Here is a 24,545-nt window from a genome sequence, read left to right as displayed (position 1 = left end):
CAAGTTGTCTGCACATCGGACACAGAGAACCGTGCTGGTTTTGCCTGTCTGGCCCACGTTGCCCATGTTGAGATACAAAACCTTCCTCTCTGTAATGAACCTACACCCTGCAGTTCCCATGGGGCTGAGCCCATCTGCCTCACTGGCCCAAACACACACAGCAGTGGATATCTGACCCCGCCCCTGCCCAACGGAAGTCATTCATCTCCCCGGATACAGTAAGGATTTTAGGGGCAGGCATATGACACAAGTAGAGCCAATCAGATTCTTCCTTAGGTTCTGCTGTGTGGATTAGGAGTAGACCTTCTCTTCTTTTTAGATTATGAGCTGAGGGGTTACAGGCTTAGAGATACCAGCGGTCATCTCCTTGTCAGGCAGAGAAAACCCACTAAGAATGAAGCTAACATCTGTAGAGAAACAAAACATAAAGACAGAGAAACTATTCCCTTATGCTTTTGAGGCTCTGAATCAAATTGGGCCAGTTACAGAAGCCAACATACTCTCTTTATAGTTAAGCCCTTTGGAGTTAAATTTCCATAGCTTGTAATTGATAAACTCTTAAATCACAATCCCTGTTTCTTATTTTGCTGCTGTTTTATCATGTTGTTCCCCATCCTGTCCTCTATCTTATTCTTCCCTCCAATGCAGGGAGAGAGCTGTTTCCTAGAGTACCCCGGGTCTAATTTAAAGGCTTTTATTCCCATCTTCTGATTTCTCAGATCCCTAGGTAACTTGAAAAAAAATAAAGAAATAAAGAAAATAAAGAAAACCACCAAGTTCAGCATAAGTACATTTACCAAAATCATGCCAGCTCTGTTCTTCTAGACGCTTTCTTGATATATACCTGTCTCCATTCCCTTGCCTCCACTCACCATTTAAAAAACTAAAACTCTTTTCTATTTAACCCATTTCACTGCTCTATCCGAAATGATTAAAAACACTTACTATAGTTTTTACTACTCGGAAAACAGGAAAAAAAAAAAAAAGACGTCCTCCCCTCTTCCAGCTGCCATACAAAAAGACTGATGAATTTTTTTTAATGTTAAAGAGAATATTTCAGTAAAAATCCCCCCAAGCAATAAAATACAGAGAAATAATTGCTCCAGGTCTGATACTTTTCCACTCATGAATTACTCTATCATACAAATAATTTTCAGGATTTAAGATATCATGCACTAAATTAAATAGTAGTTAGTCTGGAATAAGACAATGCATCTATCCCAAACATAAACTACCACCAAGGGACGTATGCCTGTTTGATGAAGATCAGACTCCCATTAGCACACGGCTCTAAGAGTATTCCCATGTCTGGGACGCCTGGGTGGCACAGCGGTTGGGCGTCTGCCTCCGGCTCAGGGCGTGATCCCGGCGTTATGGGATCGAGCCCCACATCAGGCTCTTCCGCTATGAGCCTGCTTCTTCCTCTCCCACTCCCCCTGCTTGTGTTCCCTCTCTCTCTGGCTGTCTCTATCTCTGTCGAATAAATAAAATCTTAAAAAAAAAAAAAAGAGTATTCCCATGTCTGTAAAATAGCATATTTGGAAATACACCACATCATTCTCAAAATAACAAAGCCAAACAGCAAGGTCACTGAAATAATTCTAGACCAACACTTCTGCCTCCTTTTTTAAACCCTTGAATTGTGTTGCCATTAACTAAGGACTCAACTGTCCATTTCATTACCTTAGAGTGTTTGGAAAATGTATAACTTCAATAAAAGTGGGCTTTGGAATAACTGGGACTAATGTGATTGTACTCCTGCAGTCTTTATAAAAACTGCATCTCGATACTTTTCTTTTTCTCTCTCTTTTTTTTTTTTTTTTTTAAAGAAGGCCTTCCGTCAAACTCGCTGAAAGGATCCCCTAAGACTTTGCAAATAAAAGACCATAACATTTGCTATCAGAAGATTCAGGTTTAAATTTCTGCTCTACCGCCTACTTAGTTTTTGAATTTGGACCTGTCAGAATGTCTGAGCCTCAACCCCTCAGCCGACAAATGGGATAAAATCTAGGTCACAGAGTTCCTGTGTGAATAAATGACTCAGTATATAAAAACATGCCTTATAAAATATACAGCCTGATACAAATATCTAGTTATGTGTATAGATACACATACACATATATAGCTTATTGCATGGTTCAAAAGAATAATTTTGTAAAGGTTGATTTCAACTGACTACCAAAGGTTAACTATAATTTCATTATAAGCTTGACCAAAAGTTTCAAGATTATCTCGTCCAGGGGTGGAATGCAATGAGAGGTAGTGAAGGACTTTAGAAAGGTCAAAGGCAGAACTGAAGAACCGTATTACAGTTGCAGGTGGTACTTTAAAAAAAGTCAGATACAGTTACTTACAAAATGAATGAATGACTATGAAGGCAATAACTTGCCTGAGCACAGGAATGGCTGTGATAGACACCTCTGTGCTCTTGTTCCAAGTCACTTATTGTCCTAAAAATACGTAAGTGTCTATGCAATTAGATAGATGGAAGTAATACCAATTGGGCAATTTCCTTTTAAATTATTCTCTTATTGCTGTATGATGCATGGGAATTTGTTTGTCATTCTCCACAAAAGACAGAGCCACCACACCTTTGAAAATGCCATGTTTATAGAAACCTGGAAACACAATTTGCATTCAATTAGAAGGAGCTCTCCAACGGTGACAGGACAGACTTCATATTTTGCCACCAATAAAGATCTGAAATTGAAATGCCATTTTTCCAGCTGAGAATCATCTAGCAATGGTCCAGGGAGTTTCTTCTGCCATTAAAGCAGGTAAGTCAGTTGTAGCTGAGGGTGAAATGTAAGAATCATAGCTTTAAATCTCACCCATGGACCAGTGGACGTGGCCCAATCTAATCAATACATATCACTCTGCTATTCCCAAGTGAAAATGCTGTATCTCATTATAACAGAAACGTCCTGCAGACAAAAGACATTTTCCCCTTCAGCTAGCTCTTTTAGGTGCCAAATTAAAGACTGAATTGTCCATTTCATTCAGAGATTTCAAAGAGGACTTCCTGGATAAGTTCTTTTGAAATGCAGCCTTAGCTGAGAATATATAATATTTTGAAAAGACACAGTGATTTCTTGGCATAGAACTTTCAGCATCATCATTTGGAATGCAAATAATTAACTCCTTTCCTCCTCCAAAAATAAAGATATTTTCCTACATTGTTCACATGAGATGCAAAGGCCTCCTCTGATTTCCTTTCTCTCTTCAGAGCCACACCAGTTTTCCATTTTTCTCTCTCCCACAGATAGGGGAGACATCCTAAAAGCAAAGCTGTGCTAAATGATTCACATTAATTTTCCCACATTAAGCTTCCAGTGTAGATTTGAGATAAACAAGATTATATAGACCTTGAAACGGAGTCTCAGGGAGGTTAGACAATTTGCCTAAGATTACCTAGTAATTACAGCACTTGTATTTAGACTTCCGAGCACGTGTCCACCCAAGGTGCGTGTTCTGTCCATTTCACCTCATGCCTGGCATACTTTGATGTGTAACACACAGATCACATGGGCTCAGCTGGTCCCAGGTCTCGCATTTACCTAAGCTACCACCCACGCTCCCAATCCACTTCCTGTCGGAGATCACTTTCCAGTCCATTCGCAGAATCTCATTCCTTTCAATGTTAAATGCTTTTTCTTTGAGGCAACAAAACTTCACATGTCATGCATAGCAGGCTAGCGGATTGCCTGGGTTTGAATTCTGCTTGTGTGACTTCGGACAAAATCTATCAGCCTCAACATCTGAAAAATGGAATAAGGTTTTATGAGAACCATGAGTTATGGTTCTCCACGCAAATCACCTAGCACTGTGCCTGGCACATGGAAAGCCTTTAACAGATGTTTGCCATTACTATTATTATTATTAGAAACACTTATTACTATTTAAGACTGTTTTCCAGAGACTCATCTTTATTTTTTTCTGATTACTATTCATTAGACTTTTCATTTGTGTTTCCCTCATTAATTTATTATATTGGAATGGATGGTTCTTAATTCAGTAAAGTGACTGGTTTTAACAATTGTACTTTTTTATAGCACTCAATAAAATCGTCGGCAAAATAGGGTCACGGGCTGCTGGCACTTCAGAGAGAAGTCATTAAGGTTTGTTCTAAGCAATTCTTTTACTTTTTTGCTGATCCTACGTAAAAGAGGAACAAGAGAGTCTGACTAACTGTTTTGTAAGGTTCACATTCTCCTTATACAATAACACATGTAATAGGACCCTCATTTAGCAAATTACACGTTTCAAGTCACAGATGCCCCATTTACCAAAACAAAGTAAGTAAAATAAAGGCAAATAACGTTAATCTTTACCAGGAGATCATTACAAGAAACTTCTTGAAAATTTTATAAATTAGCAACTCTAAAGATAGTGAGAATACAACACGAGTACCAATTTCAGTTTCAGAAAAGAAACAGTTAAAATTTTCCTTACAAAGGGAAGAATTAGTACCTTTGATATTTCACCAACATTTATGAAATGCTAGGAATAATAAATACAAAGGGGAAATAAATGATAAGGTATTTGTAAATGAAACCTAAATCCCCTAAAACCTCCAGTCAGGAACAACTGCTTTATTGTTACAGTGATTTAAAGAATTATTTAAAAGTTTAAGATTTTTAAAAAACACTATTTTAAAATACTTCTGATTCGTATTTGGTAACGAGAAAAATGCATATGACACATTAAGTAGACCGAGGGAGGGTAGATAAATACAAAGCCAGAATGAAAAACACTAGTAAGAATGTATTTTAAAATATTAGCAGTGGTATTTCATATAGTAGGTGGGTAATGCTTATTCTCTTCTTTCTGTTTTTTTTCTATCCCAACAGGAGTTACAGAGGACAAAAGTAGCACTTTGAGGGTGGGCGTGGTCAGGGAAGGCTCTGGGGAGAAGCAGGATGCCGGCAGAAAAGACGGACTTGGCATCCTTGGGGCATCCGAGCAGGGCCAAGGGCATAAACTGACACTGCTGAACCCTCTCAGGATTTACTCAGCAGTGAGAGGCTCCCATCAACAAGGACTGGCAGGAAGGGGCTGCTTCTGCACCCAGGTGTGCACGTTTGTGCCTAAAGAACGGAAGAGTAACAGGGCTGTCTGACCCCAAAAGCACAGGAACTCATCAAAATACACAACAGGTTTGCTGAATCCGTCTAAAGGCTTTGCAAAATGTACACAACAAACACCAGGGCCAAGAGCTCCAAGAACGCAGCCCGCCCAGACGTGATGACATTTCAACAGCATGGTTCACTTTTCACGCACGGGGATTTACTGGTGTCCCCTTTCTGGTGGAAACAAAGCGAAAAGGAACCTATTCTTCAGCGTTGATTATTTCTGACCCGTGTGAACTTTCCCAAGGCCTTCGACTCTTATACATCAGTCCCGCTTATGCCAATTTCTGCTTCCTCGAGTTTCCCCTTCAGCCTTTGCTAGATGGAGCTCTGCTGACGTCACAGAGTTCTGCATGGCAGAGGTCCCCGGAGCTCCCTCTAGATGGGTTGAGTGCCTCACGCTGCTCTCACCGCTCTAACCAAGACGGGACTTAGGATCCCGCCACTCTTGGTTATGCTTTCAAATTACAGAGCGTATTTTCATGAGATTAAGAAAAGGTATGCATGAATCAATTCCACAGTATTTACGGAGAGCCTAGCATGAACGGGGAAGGGGGAGGATGTATGAAAGTGGCACATTGAAATATTTTAACACGATATAAAAATACAAAGCCTTCTTTCTTAGTCTTAAACCTTTACCAAGTATCAGGAACTAACTCTGCTGAGAGTTAGAGATCAGAGTCAGATTTCAAAATTATTTCTCTCTCCACAGTATTGCAATGAATACAAATGTAAACTGAGAGATTCATTTCAGTTCCCTAAAGCTCTGGAAAACCCAAAGAAGTATTTCTTCTATTCCAAAACTACTCGGATATGCTTAAGGATAGCATCCATCGCCCTAATGATAGCAGGAGGGTTCCAATTACAAGAGTTTCAATAACTTCATTCAATGAATCATGCAGGGGAGAAATTGTTCCCAGACAAAATGCCAAAAAGAAAAATCTAGTATTTGCCCTTGTATAATAAACACCCAAAAATCTAAAACAAAGCTCAACATGATTCCTTAATGCTAGTTAGCTAAAATCTATACAATTATACTAATCTTTTTATAAGTAGAATTAAATAACAAATATCCCAAACTCCCCAGAAGGGATTATCGTTTTAGACTACGTAATGAGTATCTTTAGAATACAGAAGAAGCCAATTTAGTCCTCTCTGGCATTTTATTTCCTGTTTGATCTCACTAGATTGCTTCCATCAATCTAGTTAAAGGATGCTTTATCTAGTTAAAATACAGTCAAAACATCATACTTCATGCAATAAAGAATACGTTTACATCGTATCGTTACAGTTCTGGTACTAACCCGAAGCGAAAGGCTTTAGATTCGAACTGGATGTATTTAAAGTGATTGACAAAACAACTGAAGTGGCCTAAAATACAGACCTTCCTGCGAGTGTTTTCTACCATGCTGATAGCCAGAGGAAATTGTGCCTTAAACACACTCCCTGGGTTGAAATAGAATAATTGGGAATATCTACTTATTGAAGAGCTTCTCAAACTGAGAAATAGCTTTAAATAAAGAGCTAAAATAAGGGAGAGAAAGACTGTAATTATAGGTTTTATTTTCAAGGTCTGATAAATTCCCCCGTTGGATATCAAAATTTAATGCGACGCTATTCACAATTCATAAGTATCAAAACTATTTTTACTAGTGCTTGCTAATTTCTTAAGTTCCCCTGACATGGCACAAAGCACCAATCAATCTACCGGCTGTAGAACTCCATAAGCACAAAGCACACTTTACATTAAACAGATGAAAACTAATCTGAGATCTTGCCTAGGGACTTGCTTTCAAACATTTTCATAATTAGTCACTTGCTATCGAATTTGAATTAAGGGCATCTATATATAGTTTCCTTACTCTATCACAGCAGACTTTATATGAGAACCGGGGAGCTTTAGAATAGGCCCCAAACAGCTGGGTATCAGGCCTCAAGCAATTGCTAAATGCAACAAGACACACTAAAAACAACTAACGACGTTCTCTATTGCTCACCCAGAGCCAGGCCTCAGAGGCTCTGCAGTCATTTTTCAACATTCAAAGACACCACATTATAACACCAGCACATATGTGGTGTCTTCTAATGTCCATGTGTATCTTAGGCGGAGGGGATCTCGAATCCCCCCCTTCCCCACCGCAAGCATAGAGCGGGGCCATTCCCTTCCAAGCAGCAAATACCAGCCTGCTCCCAAACTTGAGGTACTTTTCCTCAGTGAGGGCAGAGGACAGACAGGAACCCCATCTCCAGAAGCAGATACCATCCTGGGTTAACAACTAGTGAATGGAATACTCAAGTATACTTACATGAAGAAGTATTTGCTCCTTCTGTTGATACTGATATTCTAATGGGAGACTCTATAAAACAAAGAAGCGAAATAAGGCTTTATTGAGGCAGGCGGTTTGCATTCTTACATCAGAAATGTGCCAGGCTCAGGGATCATCCAGAAAAAGAGGACTAGAAAACAGTGCAATGGAAAAGCTGAAGCATTTCGAAGTCAGAGGAAGATGTATGCAATATTCAAAGACCACAGAGCACTCTTTCTGTAGTCCAAACCCAAGGGATGGAAGTGGAGTCGGTCCCCTTGCAGAGATAGCCCACGTACCAACTGATGTATGAACTTCCTAGAAACATGACACTGAACAGATCCACAGGACAGGTGAGATGGCCCATTCCTTCTCTCAAGTGTGCTCTTGATTTTCAGAAACATGAAATCAAAGAGAACAATCCCCATATTCAGAGAGAATGAAAGTTCACTTCCTTGCGCAGAGGGAATAAAAAAAAGAAGAAGAAGAATGAATCTGTTCTCAGGCAACATGGTCTGCATAGACGCCCTGACCGAATACGGTGATGAATGAAGTCCATGCAAGATCCACTGGAGCAATTATGGTAGGGTCAAACAAAACACGCTAAATAAACTCCTAATATGATCATTGGAGACGTCTGGTAGCAAGATTCTCTTAGGTAGCAAGTACAAAGGAAGGGAAGCTGGTATTTAAATACAGACAAAGCATAAAACACGACTCATGCAGAAAAAAAAAGCAGGGGACCTACGGGTTTTTATTAGTCAGAAAGAAGAACAAGTTAGTATCAAAGAGGGACTGAAATTCAGCAGCCAGAAAGTTATAAAGATTCAAGTTATGTATCGGAAAATAATAGTCATCGTCTCTCCCGATTCCCGAGATGCACCACATCATCTGAAAAGCCCAGGTTCCTAACAGCATCGACTGGAGTCAGATAGTGAAGCCCCTTATATGAAAGAAATGCCTAAGTGAAAGCGGAAGAAAATTCAGATGACTCAACAATTTTTTTTTTGTTGTTGTTCTTTTTACCTCTATCTTTCTTCCCCTCCCTCCCTAGCTGCCTCCCTTCTCTCTTGCTTTCTTTCTATTACTCAGAAAAGTACAAGCCTCTTAGACTCCAGGATCATCCCACCCTGTAAGGTGAGTACGTCCATCTTAGGAACAACACATGACTATGCCCTAAACATGGTCAAAGCCATCTGGGATACAGAGAGAATTAACCTTTATGATACTGAACACTGGCTTTGAAGGGAAGAGGAGAAACTGATGAAGGTAAGTCAAAAAAGGCTGTGTTCAATCATATGGCCTCCTACAGCTTTTCAACAAGGTACAGGTCATAATGAAGGAAATCAATGATGCCAGAACATTAAATACGGGGTAACGGGAAGGAATACTGGGCTAGCTCGAAGGCTCTGCTCTCCTACTTGCTGAGACATATGACTTAACATTTCTAATGCTTCAGTTTTCCCATCTGTACAAGGAAGAAAAATAATGTCTTGTTTCACACATCTACTGTGAATACCCAATGAGATGTAAGAATCTTTGTAAACTGTGAGGCGTCATGCAGAAACAAGTTATTATACTTCTGAAGTGAGTTTTGAATCTAGGACTCTAAAAATGTGCCTCTAATTAAATATGAATTTTTAAATATTCCAAGGTCCTGTTAACTATAGAATAATAGAAGTTAAGGAAAGTAAAAAGAAAAAGAGAAAAGAAAAGGAAAAGATTCACAGCAGATTAATTAAATTCACAGCTAATGGGGAAATCGATGAATTATGGTTAGGCATGCATTAGTAGAGCTGGGTTAGAAGTAGCTATCTGCTCAGACTTTAAATGCTACCGGCAAATATTACAGGCGAGGAAGAAACAAACAAAAACAAACCAAGAAGCAATGCACCAACATTTGAAAAATTCAGGCGTCTTAACAGTATTTTCTCTAAGTTCAGTGACCCACAACTGCTCATTAGGAGCCCAGAGGTCAGAGTTTGGACACGGACACATTAACCAGGAACAAACAACAGTGGATGAAAGGAACAGAGGCAGCTGAGAGAAGGACCTAGAAAGATTGTAAAAATGTATAACCCAGATGTCTTCTTTCCTGGTCTAATGTCACTAAGTTGTATCTAGACAGTTCTTTTTCCCATGCATGCCTCTCAGGCCCAATTTCAGACATACGGCAAGAACTGTACTCCTTTACGTAAAACCTCAAAAGGCAACAGGAGCTGGAGGAAATACTGGAGCAGAAAACAAGAACAGCTACGATCTGGATGCAGAGGGCATTCTGATTAGTAGAAGGTGCAGGCAGCAGTTAGGTCTGTCGTTCTGGTTAGTAAAATTTGGTGAGCTGCTTTTCCTTACCTGAAGACACATATGCTCGTTCAGTTGAGGCTGGCATGCCAGTGACGACGTCTGTAAAAAGAAAAGGTGATAGGAGATTATGATGTATAATCAGGAGGCCGGGAGCCACTTCCACAGCCTGCCTTCACACTGAAGAAGAGTGTAAAGGAAGAAAAGTATTGCAAGAGGGTGATGAAAGCCCAGGCTCTATCCACCCTGAACGTCAGAAATGAAAAAAAAAAAAAAAAAAGCTGTCCAGATAAGTAGTTCTTCTTTCTTGGGCAAAGAGCATGAGATGAGCTATGCTGGAGTAAGTACGTAGCAAGAATTCCCTGCCCCCGTGGGGCTGGTGAAGGACAATATACAGCAAAGAGGCTGTGGGTTCCTTCTCAGAAAGGAAGGCAGATAGCAGAAGTAAAAAAAAAAAACAAAAAAAAAAACACATCAGAGCTGTAGGATCAAAGCTGTGGTCAGAATTTTTAAGTTGTCAATCTTTGGAGAACTACATGTTTGTTCAAAAACAAAGCAAGCGACGTTTCTAATTGGGATTGGTGAAAAACGTCAAGTTCTGGCATTGAACTCTAGAGAAAATTGCCAATGATAACCCAGATGGGCACCTTATCTGATAGACTTTTCGGCTACTCCGGGCAGGGCACAGCGTTAATAGGAGCTCCCAACCCAAGGGAAGGAAGGAGAAACTACATTATGGTGGGAATTGTGACGGTCTTGTGTAAGCGTTGACATGCTTTCAGTTTACTGCCTTTATAATGGAACAAAGGACGATGACATTGTCTCACCAATTCTGTCTTCTTCCTGTCCTTCTGCAAAGGGTTTCACTTGCTAAAATCTAGTATTTTCAGTAAGGCAGAGTTTTATGAAGCCTGGGAAGATGCAGTGAGGCGATGAGGAATATCATTCAACTTTCACTGTTGGTATAATTATTGTTAAATGACATAATAATACTTCACTATTTACTAACCAGGACAAAAAGATAAGTTGAATCTATTGTGATATATATACACATATATAAATATATATATATATATACACACACACTATGGAAGTTATCAGAAACTCCTAAAATCCTAAGCAAATCATATATGTTATCATTTTATGTTTGAATTAGCAGCCTGTTAATCATGGAGTTAGGAATGTTCACGATCAACACAACCATCTTTAAGTATAGATGTGACCATTTCAGGTTTCCACGGTAGGCCTAGTCCAGTAGGTAAGAAGTCTTAATTTAACTGGCAATGTTTCTTCAACCTCAGGTGCTTCTCTAGGAATACAAGGTCTTGCAGAATCAGAAGGGGAAAAAATGGCATGTGAGATTCAGCGGAGATGTTTAAGAATAAGCATCAGGCGAAATATGAATATATAAAGGTCAGAAATACACCTTTAGTAAGACCAAATGTGTCTCTCTTGTGAAAATTAAGTAATGGACAGTCCTCTCTATTCAAACATTAGGAAGACCAACCATTCAAGGTGTGAGATTATTATCAAGCCACCAAAGTAGCCTCCATTGCTTTTTATACCCACAAAAAATGGGAAGAAGTGAAAGGAATCAGAATGGGAATGTATATGATACCCTTTGGATTTTCTCATGCAGCAAGCATTAAAGAGGACAGTCTGAGTTGATACTATGGCAATATCTGTTTCTGACATGACCACAACTACTTTTCTTGATTTGGGCTCTAGAAAATGAAATTGTTCTTCTTTTGGGGGTTATTTAATCTGAGAGAAAGATTTTAATCAAAGATTCACAACATTTATCTTTCCCTATGAATACGTATTAGAAGATCCATGTTTCCAAGCAAGTGCCCACATAAGGAGAGAGGTTTCCTTTTCTGTCCTTCAGGACCCATCAATGACATGACAGCCAGACTGAAGTCGTAAGCTCAGGGTCACAAGAATTGGGCAAAGGTCCCAATCCCAGCATGAATATCAAGACTCTTTTCAAATTTATTTTTGACAAACCAAGTAGTTGTCCACTGTGACCTTCCAAGAAAAAAAAAAAAAGAAAGTGAGAGCTTTTCTATCTCCAACATGAAAGATCTCAGATTAGAGGAAAGGTTAACCATAACATTTCCTTTTTAAATTGAATGTTACATAAAAGTACCAGAACAGGAGGTTACTATAAAAATCTATCTACACAGAGACAACTTAAAATAATTTCCCTTCCTAAAAGAATATTAATAATAACAATCATCTCCCTTCCTAAAATTAGATATTTACTCTGGAGACCTTAAAAATATCTTTAGCAATTATGGTTCCAAATAGAAACCTTCAGAATTTTCCTGGGGGAAACACAAGTCAGAAGTTGTATACTTCTACACTAAAAGAATCTCGCTAATAAGAAAAATTAATCTTTTTGATTAAAATCACTAAGCAAGCATTTTTATTCATGTTTTGGGTAGAATTCATAGACTTACAAAACACCTTTTTATTATAAGTGATGGAAAATAATTTTGTTGCAATTACAGATTTAAAAAAATCAAGTCCTGCAATTTCTTGATGGTTATTTAAGCGACAGATTTTCCTACAGTAACTTGATATATTAAATTCGTTAATTTATAAAGGACATCCCCTTCATTAATGCAAATTAATGAGGATTTAGAATGATCAGGAACTGAACACAGCTGAGCCACTTATGCTGAGTAGGCAAGTAAACATAAGGAACATTAGTATATTTGCCATGTTTGAATGCTTTTTTAATCGGATCTGCTCTCAAGAAAAAGTTGCACTGTCTGAAAAATGACACCTTGTAGAAAGGAATTTTCCTAATTATTATGCATGCATGACTTGTTTGAGATTTCACCATGAGCACAATATACTGAATATAACTATTTGGCAAAAGACACATATACACAGATACAGAAACATACACATGATGTGTCTGTATGTATTTAAACATCCACTTCTGCGACGCCTTGTTATTCCAAAAGTACAGGTTATTATTGTGTGTGCAAAAAAAATACGACCAAGTCATCTTTTTAAAGATTGAAAATGGGGGCGCCTGGGTGGCACAGCGGTTGGGCGTCTGCCTTCGGCTCAGGGCGTGATCCCGGCGTTATGGGATCGAGCCCCACATCAGGCTCCTCTGCTATGAGCCTGCTTCTTCCTCTCCCACTCCCCCTGCCTGTGTTCCCTCTCTCGCTGGCTGTCTCTATCTCTGTCAAATAAATAAATAAAATCTTTAAAAAAAAAATAAAGATTGAAAATGGGCCGACTTATTTGTTAGCACTAGTAAAGATGACTTAAGGAATGTCTTCAGGTGTCTGCATTCTTGCTCATCATGAGAGCTTATGAGAAAGCAACTGAGAAATTTTGAAATTAATAAATGATGTAGAGACAGAATGGATACTATACACTGTAAAGACAGCTCCTTTCCACTCGTATTGCTCTTCCTTATTAGCCTTCATGGGAATGCAATATAATACACCATACATGGAGACTGCTTTCCAAATTACAAAACATTTTATATGATCGTCAGTATAACTCTAGCTTGTTTACCAATATCACGGCATTTCCAGCAATGCCATCAATTTGGGAGAGGGGCAAACTAAGCCTATTACCCACGTGAGCCAAGTGTTTAAAGGACCAATTGATACATTAGGCAAATTTTGTGGAAATAATATTTTTCGTTCATCTCAAAGGAAACAGCAAATTTATGGCTATGAGCCCCATATTCCTGTGGGATTTTGAATCTCACTCAAATAATTTTTCTCCTGATTAAAAAAAGAAAATCTAGTAGAGGATATGATTGATTAGTTTGTATATTCTCTTGTATTAATCTTTGAAAAACCACAGTACTTAATTAATTTGAAAACCAGTTAGGTCTATTACTCTCCTCCCTAATCTGATGCCCAGGAGTTTTTATGGAGCTTCTTAGCTGAGAATTAATTGCGAAATTAAGGTTTCCTGTATAAAGACCAAGCCAAATGAAACGCAAATAAAAATGAACGTAGAGTGTACGATCTGTGTAAGCGTGGTGTATGCGGCCTCTTAAGCTGCCATATTTGAATTTGTGAAAGGAATCCACCCATAAGCCATCATGTGATGACAGCTGCCTATGAGATCCTTCTTTATATGAAACCCCAACTGGTCTTTGTTAGACCCACATAGTCCCAAAAATAATTAGCAGATTGCATACGTGTATATCTGTTTACTGTGTGGCAAATTCTTTTTTCCACATGAGATCGGGATTAAAAGGCACTGGAAAAGACAGAAAACATATAAATTTCTAAAACATAGCTTAACCTAGTGATTGGCTATATATATATACATTCTTCTCTAAATGTTCGAAAACAGTGAAAATATGGTCATTATTTCGCTCAAGCATATAACAATTCAAGGAGGATTCTTGGGTTTTTGTTATCAATTCGTTTATACCTAGTTGCTAATCTAAGCAAATCTAAACAATGAGTCTCACCGCAGAAAGTTCCTAATATCGGATGGAAGACTTTTACGATCCGAGCTAATTTTTCCCTGAGAGTTATATAGCTGTGTTTTGGAATTAAAAATAGTGTCAAATAACAAGGTCATCTTGTTACAATTTTCACTTTTTTCTGGGGAGAAAAAAACACAATCGCTCGTGCGTATCTTCCCTCCCCTTCCCCCTGCCATCCCTCCTAGAATCTTGTACCAAAATATATTCTAAACATCTTCGTGCAAAGAAGGCACTTGTGTGAGAATTTCAGTATATCACAAGGAATCTTTTGCACAGGATGGAAGTTGGATAATTAGCTCAGAGCAGCATACCAGGATCTTTGAGCAAGGCAACCTGTTTAGGAATTATCAGACCACAGTTGTGTACTGGAGAAATATGGGAGCAACGAGTGAGACAACACAAAATTAACAAAATGACTAATATTTTGTAGAAAATATAAATTAAAATCTCAAGGGGAGTACTACACAATATAATGTTTTGACAACATGTTCTTATTTTCAGACTTTTTTCTAGGACCCCCAGAAGGAAATGGAATTCTTGAGAATTCTACTCTCTCAGCCCAAGTCAATAATAAATACACAGTTAGGGAGAGAAGGTTTGGCCATGTGCAGCTTATAACCACAGTAGAGTGCTCTTTTTTCCCTCTGTTTCTGTGCAGTGTTTGCCCAGATTTCTAAGGAGACAGGGATGTGACACCACAAGTTCGTGTATCTGAGCCCCAGAGAGCTCCGGACCTGAGCTGAGACTTCTTTGATAACTAGAATTGATCCGAATATAGCAAATTCAAAGAGAACAGAAGAGGCTGAAGGATCAGAAAGATTATTTATTTTCTTTTTGGTTATGCTTCAACTAAGCCCCTGAGGTGCTGGTGGAAAAGAAAGTCTCCCAATATGCAGAACACACTAGCCTTGTCTTTCATGATGGCTGCCAAGCCACAGGCTCTGACGAAAAGCAGACCGCCCACAGCCTCTGAGAAGAGGGGCGTTTCTAGGCGGCCATGTTTCCAGTTTCACTCTCCTGGGTTGAGCCCACGATGGGCACCTGACCAGAAGGCAGATGATTCGTAAGCTCTCTAGGTCTTTCGAAATGGTCTGGCACATAAGTTCTTTCAATCACATTCTTGCAATGGGGAATTTGATTTGGGAACTAAGAAAACAATCACACAATAGGAGTTAAAATGGAAAGAATGCCTTAAAAAGAGCCGTGAAGAAAAATATGGCCAAGTGAGATCATAATCAGGTTAAAGTTTGTAATTATAAAGAAGCACCGTTGAAAGCAGGAGAGGTGAGAAGATAAAAGAAACAGAAGCTTCAAGAAAGTAACTGAAGCACATTAAAGGCAGAGACACTAGAAAGAAGATCCAGAAACTTCCGTTTACTTAAATCTTCAGATATGACCTGGGTACATTTTTCTCCTCTATCCCCAGTTATAACGAAGTTCCAACTCTTCCCCAGAGAACCCCTCTCTCCTTATGCCTCACACCCTTCCTTCAGTTTTTTTTTTTCTTTTTCTTCACAAACCGAATAATCTACTTAAATATTCCCAAACACACAGTCAGATACAGAGTAAGCTCTACTGGATCAGGAACTCAAGAAATCTGGGTTGAGTTCTCCTTTGCCACTACATATCTTGTGTTCTGAATGTGTTTGTTTTCAGACACACGCTAAGTTCACATTTCTTTTTAAATACAATGAGAGGGTTGGAAAAGGATGAAGTATTCCTAAAGTTCTAAGAAGAAAATAAAAAACAAGACCACTCTGCATTGTAATTAAGATTCTCTATTCTCCCTCAGATGCTCTATGGAAATCAGTAAAACCTCATTCTGTAAAGAATTTCAGTTGGTTGTTTAAGAATGCCTTCCTTTCAATATTCTAAGAACTTCTCTTTACTCTTGTCCGGTGAAAAAGGCTGATCGTCAAAAACATCCCGACTTGCATTTCTCTATGGTCAATAATAAATACTCAAATCCAAGACCAGTTCTTGAATGAATTAACATGGAAACATGAATTGGATGTCTCCCCTATGAGAGAAATGTTAAAAGCCGTATTATCCCTTGGCACCCCAAAATTAATAAAAAAATAAGCCCTATGGGCTTTCACCAGGAATAATACAGTAGTAAATAATTCACTGCTTAATCCTGTAAATCAGAAAACATGGGATAATATAATAGTATTGTAAGCACTCAGTGAGACCATGACACTTATTCTAATTGTATTTTCCTGGGAATTTATAGTATACATAGCTCTACAAATCTAATCCAAGTGTCAAAATCATAATTCAATAGCATTTACCACGGGGAGACACATTGGACCAAGCCAATGACAGGCTGAGAACAAGCTACTAAACATAGCACAATAGGAAAAAAAAAAAAAAGAATAAGCCACTGAAATCGGTTTTTAAATCTGTGTTTCAAGTTAGCATCCTATAAAATTCCTCATGGGGTAAAATAACACCAGCAGCATACTTATTGCTTAACCTGGGCTGATGAACACGTAAAGCGATGCTACCTTTACTCATATAAATTTTAAATGGCTTTTACATTTTCAACTATAAACGCAGCTCCTAAAAATAGTGATGGAAACTACTTTTCACTGTTGTCCTCTAGTCTCTGTGGAAGGAGGCACTTAAAATTAATGAACTCTGATTACCCTGCAACAGAGCAGTTCATTGGGGAATCCAGAGAAGGCTGGGGATTAACTTGAGATTTTTCTCAACCCCGGTCCATCTTTTGACCTTACTCCCTTCTCCCTGTGCTAGTAAGTCAACAGACGCCAACTCCATCAGTCTCCTCCAGAGCTGACCCTTCAAGTCTCTTTCGCTCTCCCCTTGCTGGCCTTGCACGTTTACCTTCCCGCTTTCAGAGCCCAGGCGTCTGCAGTGGGCAAACTTTCCCCTCTCCCGCCTAGAGGGCAGCAGTGTCACTAGGCTTGGCTTTATAACACATGGCAGGGCTTGTGTAGGCAGTAGTTAAGTGCCATCACGCAAAAGGGAAAAGGAGCACCAAAGGGCTTTGAAGTCACATTTTATTATTTCACGAGATGGAGACGCTCCCTGCTGTAGCTCATCGTCGGTTTCTAGAGATGACTCCATCAAATCGTGGAGGAGTATGGTCTCCTGAGCAGACAGCCACCAGCTGTGGTTCTTTAACTTCCTGGATAACTCAGAGAAGTTGCTGGAGGGTAAGTGACACCTTCTATCTCCAAGTCATTCATTTGTTTAACAAATATCCCTGGCGCCGTTCTCAGGGAAGCAGAAGCTGAACACTAGACATAGTAGGAAGGGCTTTGCTCGAAGACTCTCCTAATTTCAGAATTAATAGGCCTAAAAGAAAATTGATAGGCCTCACTTCCTACGACCTAGAGCCAGCTGTATTAAAAATACATATGAGAACATTCAAATTTCTAGGACTGAGTCAGGATTGTATTCTGTTAACACACACACACTACATATATTCATATATAATATACATATGTACATACATATGTATGTAATACACATATATCCTGCATATACAAATGTATTCTGTATATAAATACACACACATATATATACACACGAACATACTCTGTTACTGATAGAGCCAAAGACTTGACAGCCCTCCCTGACAAATTTAAAGAGGAAGTATAATCTCTTTCAGCAACCCCATTCTGTTTCTGCCATTCAGGCCCTATTGAAATCCTTAAAAAACAAAAATCTATGTATGTTTCAGGTGTATGTCACCTCAGGGAGTAGAGACACACTCTTACGGAAGTGCATGTTATGGAAGATACACAAGATACTTGAAGGATACGGTTTTCCTTCCTTGTTTCTTATTTGTTCACAATGAGATTTAGTACATGAGTTTAGTACAACTCTCACCACATCTCTTGATTACTCCTTTTACAGCCTGAGAAATGGAATGTAGTAGGTATCTCTTACCATTGGAATCCACAATGGTGATATTGGCAGAGGCACTGTCGTTTCCTAATTTGCTGGTTACTCTGCACATATATTCTCCAGAATCAGCCAGTGATGCCTTGTTAATGCGAAGTTCTGACTTCCTGTAAGATCAGGACAAAGTGGTCTAAGTATATTTCACAGACAGACATTGACCATCAAAATCTATTTCTCTGTAGTTTCAGGGTTCTCAAACTTCCCCTCCCCACTCCACACACACCACCTTAAAACACAACTTACTAATAGACAGATGTGGGATTTGACCAAGAGTGAAGATGAGATACATGACATTTAACTGATACTATGGACATGGCCTTAATTTTATCACCCAGATTAGCAATTTAAAGAATGTCTTCTCTAATTTTTCTTTTTATTCCTCTGCCACCACCACTAAACATATTATGGCTCAGATTTTTTTTTTTTTTCAAACCAATTGGTGAATTTTCTTCCTTTCTATATCTAAATGTCATCAGCCACTAGAAAGACTTAAAAAGTGTAAAATCATTTACAAATCTGGTAAGGACGGACACATAAGGAAGGCCAGAATAGATTAAAATGCTCTGCACTTGGGCGCCTGGGTGGCGCAGTCGTTAAGCGTCTGCCTTCGGCTCAGGGCGTGATCCTGGCATTCTAGGATCGAGCCCCACATCAGGCTCCTCGGCTGGAGCCTGCTTCTTCCTCTCCCACTCCCCCTGCTTGTGTTCCCTCTCTCGCTGGCTGTCTCTCTGTCACATAAATAAATAAAATCTTAAAAAAAAAAAAATGCTCTGCACTTTTCTCAGTACAGTAACATCAGGACTTATGTTTATTTTGAATCAAAAGGATTTACAAAAGAAAGAGAATTCTTCTTTAAGAAGATTTGCATTGCTAGGAGCACGGAAGGATACAAATCATTCTTAACATTGAAATAAATATATAATAACAGCACACACTTTTATGAAACTGCATATTAAATCAATATTCAACACTCTTTCAACATGGGCAGCACTGTGATTTGCATCTGTCTATGTTTTACTGTTGCATATAGCCAATAATTTAAGCAGTCTCCACGATTTAAAAACACAGAACCACTGGCGCTGGTTGCATTTACTAAAGACTTTTTAAAGCATCCCTGTACATGCACACCTGGTCCTGACTGCCTGGACTCCTGGGATGACAACAGGGAAAGAAGAAGGCAGGAAGCTAAGACAGCAACTCATAATTATATGCAAAGCTCCCATAAGTTACACCTTCTTAGTTTTATCGCGAATTTTCTGGTCTTCTTGTCATATAATATTATTAATCAAATTCAATCACTTATTCTAATATAATTAATGAAAATTCAATTCCTACTATTCTCTTCCAGTCTATTGAACTGCACCACCCACCCAGTACCATATGTAAGCCTTAGAGCCTTCCATCATGGTGCTTTGGCTTGGGCCCTTTCTTCCTCCTAGAACGGAGGGTGGCCCATATTTCAAGATATTGACTGACTTTTCTGGAGCACCTCAAGTGCCAATTCTTTCAGCACATCTTCCATAATCATGTCACTGCTGCTGCTCTCTTCTTTGTCTACATTCTGATAGCCTTCAGTACCTCTCCCATGATCCCCACAGTTCTTGAAGTAGATCGTATCTGTCCAGCTAGGACACACACTTTGGAGGGGGCGTCCATAATTTAAACTTCTTGGTACCCTCACAGTTCTATGAGGACATGCCACTGCTTTGTCCTTGGTACATCCTTAAACATTATAGGATGAATGTGTGAATAAAGGAAGAAAATATTTGGATGCTCCCTTGTAAGCTCTCTCCAGGACCTAACGTTCCTAAATGTTGGCTGCAGGAAAAGAGGACGCCTTATTAAGAGGGCAGAGACAGTCGGAGGAGGTCCAGACCAACGCAGCCACAGTCAAACCAACATGCAGATTGACAAATTAATGACTCAGAACAATGTCAACAGGTAAACTTGAGAAAACAAAACAAGGTGTACCATACTCAAATAAACTCTGACAACATGAGGATGAACAAAAACAGGCTTTTTGTTGTTGTTGATCTTGCAGGAATTCTCAAAGTCTTTAATATGCTAATGTACTCTGACTCTTTAAGAGGGGAATATATTATTTAGTTACTCTCAAACTTATTTGATGGTGGAATCCTTGTCATCCACATGGCATATCTATTCATATTTCCTGAAAATGATGGTGCACAGAACAAAGTTGATAAAACAAAAATGGATCTGGGGCGCCTGGGTGGCTCAGTTGTTAAGCGTCTGCCTTCCGCTCAGGGCTTGATCCCAGGGTCCTGGGATCGAGCCCCATATCAGGCTCCTCTGCTGGGAGCCTGCTTCTTCCTCTCCCACTCCCCCTGCTTGTGTTCCCTCTCTCGCTGGCTGTCTCTCTCTCTCTGTCAAATAAATAAATAAAATCTTTTAAAAAATGGATCTAATATAATAATAGCCTGTTTAGCTGTAATGGGGTGGGGGGATCCCCAAGGGCCATTTATGCAGGGACGGTCACATATTAATCAGAGGGCTTCTCCACAAAAGTTTCTCTGAAGTCTATCCTTATAAACCAAAACAGAACAATCTGAGGGCAAACATCTTGGCAAGTTGATATTCAGATCTAATTACAAGCTACGAGAACTTTTAAAAGTATCAAAATGCAATATTAGGATATTACCCCCCAACAAGTCGTGTTAACTTTTAAGCCTGGTTTTGGTGTATTCAAATCTGGTGTTTTTCTTAATGGATTATCAGCTATTTACACAAATTTGTCCATACATGCCATGTTTCCTTCATGACACACACCTATGAAGAGCAGTCAGAAACAATACAAATACTGCAATAAGCTTGTCCAGCCCCAAACCGCATAATTAGCTAGAAGAATTTTCATGTACAACCATGGAACCACTAAAAATAAGCGATAGCTAAATCATGAAGAAGTTCAGGTTGAGGGATAATATCCTGGTTTTCAACACAGAAGAAAAAGTGAATTCCTAAAATAAAAGATGGTAACTTTTCTTGTTAAGCTCCCAATCTTATCGCAACAACAACCCAAAAATGTACAACACTTCAAGATATAATAATTCCAAGAACACTTCTTTCCTATTTATGTAAGTTGAGGGACAGTCCCTGATGATATATGAGGAGTTCTTTCTTGACCCTGTGCCATTAAAATTTTAACTACTGAACTGGATCCCACTATAAGAAACATGGTAATCAGCTTTATAGTTAACATAATCTTAAAGGGATAGTTCTGAAAATAAAAATTCTCCTAATAGAACTACACAGTATTTCCTGGAATATTATTCCAAGTAATGCTGATAAATTTTATGCTTAAAAAACTAAGAAAAAAATTTCTCTATGCTCAAATATTGCATTGAACAAAGTCAAATAGATTTCTTTACAACAGTACCTCTTAGTGGTTTTCATGCAAATATGTACTGTGAATTTCTAAGGCAGGCATCACATGTAGCGGAGGTATCCTTTCAACAGAGAACACCCTTGGGAATTCTAGGACTGAACATCAATGGGCTAAGACCAAGATTCAATTTAATCAAGATAAGCCTAGCAAATACATTCCAGTTCAAAAATCAGTAGCAGAAGTACGACTTGGAGAGACGTGCCTTGCCAATAATATATACAGAAAAATGGATTTCAATTAGCCACGCATTTAACATTATGCCGTTTTAAACAACTACTAAAAAAAGAAATAAAAAAAGAAACTTATACACTGTTTGGCCATATTAATATTAAAACAGCATAAATCAAATTGGATAAAAGTCTCAATACACGGCTCACAGGCTGGATGACATCTAGAATATTTAATTAGGTTTTGAAGTGGCATCTGATGAAAGCTCTCACAAACTAGGGGACTTTAGAAGAGGTTGATCACAGTTGAATAGGGCTTATAAATCTTATCACTAGAGAAGATTCTGTTAAAGAAACAGAGGTCCTACGGGTAGGCGACTATGAATAAGATACGGGTAGTTTTTTAAATATATTTCATGGTTGTCACCTGGAAAAGAAAACTATTTGAGGAAGCTCTTGAAGATGGAATATGTCTGACAGGAAAAAGATGGCATATTTTGAGTGATAAGGAAGAGTTTCTGAACGTTCAAAAACGGGGAGGGTGTCTCTCCCTTCGGAAAGATTCAAGTCTGGATAACCACCTGTCAAGAATATCTCTATGCAGAGAAAAGATTAAATTAGATCAGTGGTTTCAACTATTTTGGGGGAAAAAATCCCATTTTAAAACAAAAGCTTCAATCAGAGCCTCATATTTCAAAACTATCATAAAGAGACAAAGGAGTTCAGGTCAAGACGGTTGGCAGCTCATTTTCAAATCAGCGGAAACAAGATTCTCCAGGGACACAATGGGGAAACCACGGATCCAGATGATTAGGGGGATCCCTGTGAACCCCAATGATACGTTCAACTATGAGACTCTTTGATCCGTGGGTCCTAGAGTACAGGGTAGGAAGTAGGAAGAGAGAAGAAACAGACAAACCTTTCTTGAAAATTATACATTGCATTGATCTGGGGCTTTGATAAGTATGGATACAACGGTCTTGTCGTACTCTCTTCAACAGGCCGCCATATGCTTTCTACAGAAAGGAAGTTAACTTGAAAAAGTGTTGAAATCCCATCCAATCATAAAATGAATTTTTAGCTCTTTAGTTGATGAGTTATCTAGAAATCTGGGAGGGGTTGATGTTTCAGCAGATTTTTATTTTCTCAAAGTATTGAAAGAGTTAACTCATGTAAAGTGTCTAAAACAGTGCTTGGAATCCAGCAAAGCTCCCAATAAGTGTTAGCTATCATTACATTTTATATTCCTGCAATACTTAGGGTTTTTTTTTTATAAGCACACATTACTTTTGGATTAAGAAAAACGACACGATGTAAAAACAAATTAATACAGACTGATTTAAAGAGGAAAGTTCTAAATATTGATTTCTCTTTCCTTCTATCAAAATGCAAACTGTATTCTTTCAATAAGAGCTCAAGGATGGATTCAGGGTTCCAATAACTACTGTCTTCTTTGTCTTTTTTGGCTTAGTTCTTCCACCACACTTTATGGGCCAAGACAATTTAAATGCATAGAGGGAATATCTCCTCAGTTTATATAAACCCATTCCTCCGATCTCGAAGGAATCATATATGAACTCTGTGAGTGTGCTTGTGTGTGTGTGTGTGTGTGTGTGTGTGTGTGTTCAACACAGCCTCAGATACTGTCAAACTGCCAATAACAAGAAGGGTAAGGAGGGAGGAGAGGGTTTCATAAGCAACTGTCATACTATACGGAACCAGGCACTGCCCCAAATGCCTCACATAAGCCATATGAAATAGGCACGGAGTATTCCCATTTATACCTAAGGAATCGGAGATTTGCTTACATATAAAATTAACATGACCTGCAAGAGCTGCTCAGCTGATGCAAGAAGGGAAATGTGTGTGAACTTTTTCTAGAATAGAGTCAAAGGACTGGCCAGAATGGACAACCGCAGAAAGCGTTCCCTTAAAATGTTTGCAGAAATGTGACAAGACCAATTAGATCCCATTTTGAACCAAATTAAAATAGGTGAGAGTGGAAATGAAGAGCTGAGACAGATGACGGGCATCCGAAGGAGTGTGCCATACTCAAACAGTGGGAAGTCAGCCTTGCGTAAGACTGACGTAGAACGGACTCTTAAGTGAGGCCAATCTGACAGCCTCAAATATGAATCTGTCATGTGCCATGCTCTCTAACCAGTTTTCTTGCTCAAAATGGTCCACCAGGCAGAGGAAGCAGAACAGAGGGATGGGCAGACACGGAATACTGGGGCAGTTCCCATTTTTTTAAATTGGTTCCACACACTGCTTTGCCAAATATGACAAACACAGGCTCAGATGTCAATTCAAAGTCATAGGAAGAACACGTAAGAATGTCGTTTATTAGTAGGAACAGGGGGAGAAGGGCGATAAGACTTTACGAAATACTAGAAATTGCTGATTGATGTGGAGTCTTTTGGTAACACTAAGGGATGACAAGGAAATTGTGGCTGTTATGTATGATCTAGATTATGTGAAAAAGAAACCTGGACCAAGGATTGGAAATGAGCCAATACTTTTCCTTAAAAAAAAATCCCAAACTTCACACTGAAATTCACTTCTGCTTGGTGGATCAAAGCCTCAGATAAAGTTTAAGGAACCAAGTAACCGTGGCAAACCATGACCAGTTTGAAGATCTTAGTAATGGAAAATTATGAATATGCAGATGAAACTGAAAAATGAGAATTTTTTTTATTAAAGACATTACCCTATGCCTGTGTGTGTCCCCAGCCCTGTAGTGTGATTTTACTATATACAGCACATATATAGCAAAATCTCCAGTAACTGTGAAAGGACAGGAGGCGTAGAGTCAGACCTATT

General features: G+C 38.9%; 1 protein-coding gene across 3 annotated transcripts in view; it reads right to left on the bottom strand.

Annotated features, from left to right (window-relative positions):
* NRG1 (neuregulin 1) overlaps positions 1-24,545 on the bottom strand; it is a 1,048,028-nt gene that overhangs the window by 143,250 nt on the left and 880,233 nt on the right. For 2 of the 3 annotated variants that reach the window (XM_044387474.2, XM_057303499.1), the window contains exons 3-5: positions 18,138-18,259; positions 9,791-9,841; positions 7,436-7,486 (exon numbers count right to left, since the gene is read on the bottom strand). In XM_044387474.2, coding sequence (XP_044243409.1) covers positions 7,436-7,486; positions 9,791-9,841; positions 18,138-18,259 — 224 coding nt within the window. The remainder of the gene's footprint in view (positions 1-7,435; positions 7,487-9,790; positions 9,842-18,137; positions 18,260-24,545) is intronic. The other variant, XM_057303500.1, reaches the window with a different exon arrangement.

The sequence above is a fragment of the Ursus arctos genome, unplaced genomic scaffold (genome assembly GCF_023065955.2).
Source record: "Ursus arctos isolate Adak ecotype North America unplaced genomic scaffold, UrsArc2.0 scaffold_27, whole genome shotgun sequence".
NCBI classification, from domain to species: domain Eukaryota; kingdom Metazoa; phylum Chordata; class Mammalia; order Carnivora; family Ursidae; genus Ursus; species Ursus arctos.
This window is presented reverse-complemented; position numbering and strand designations above follow the sequence as displayed.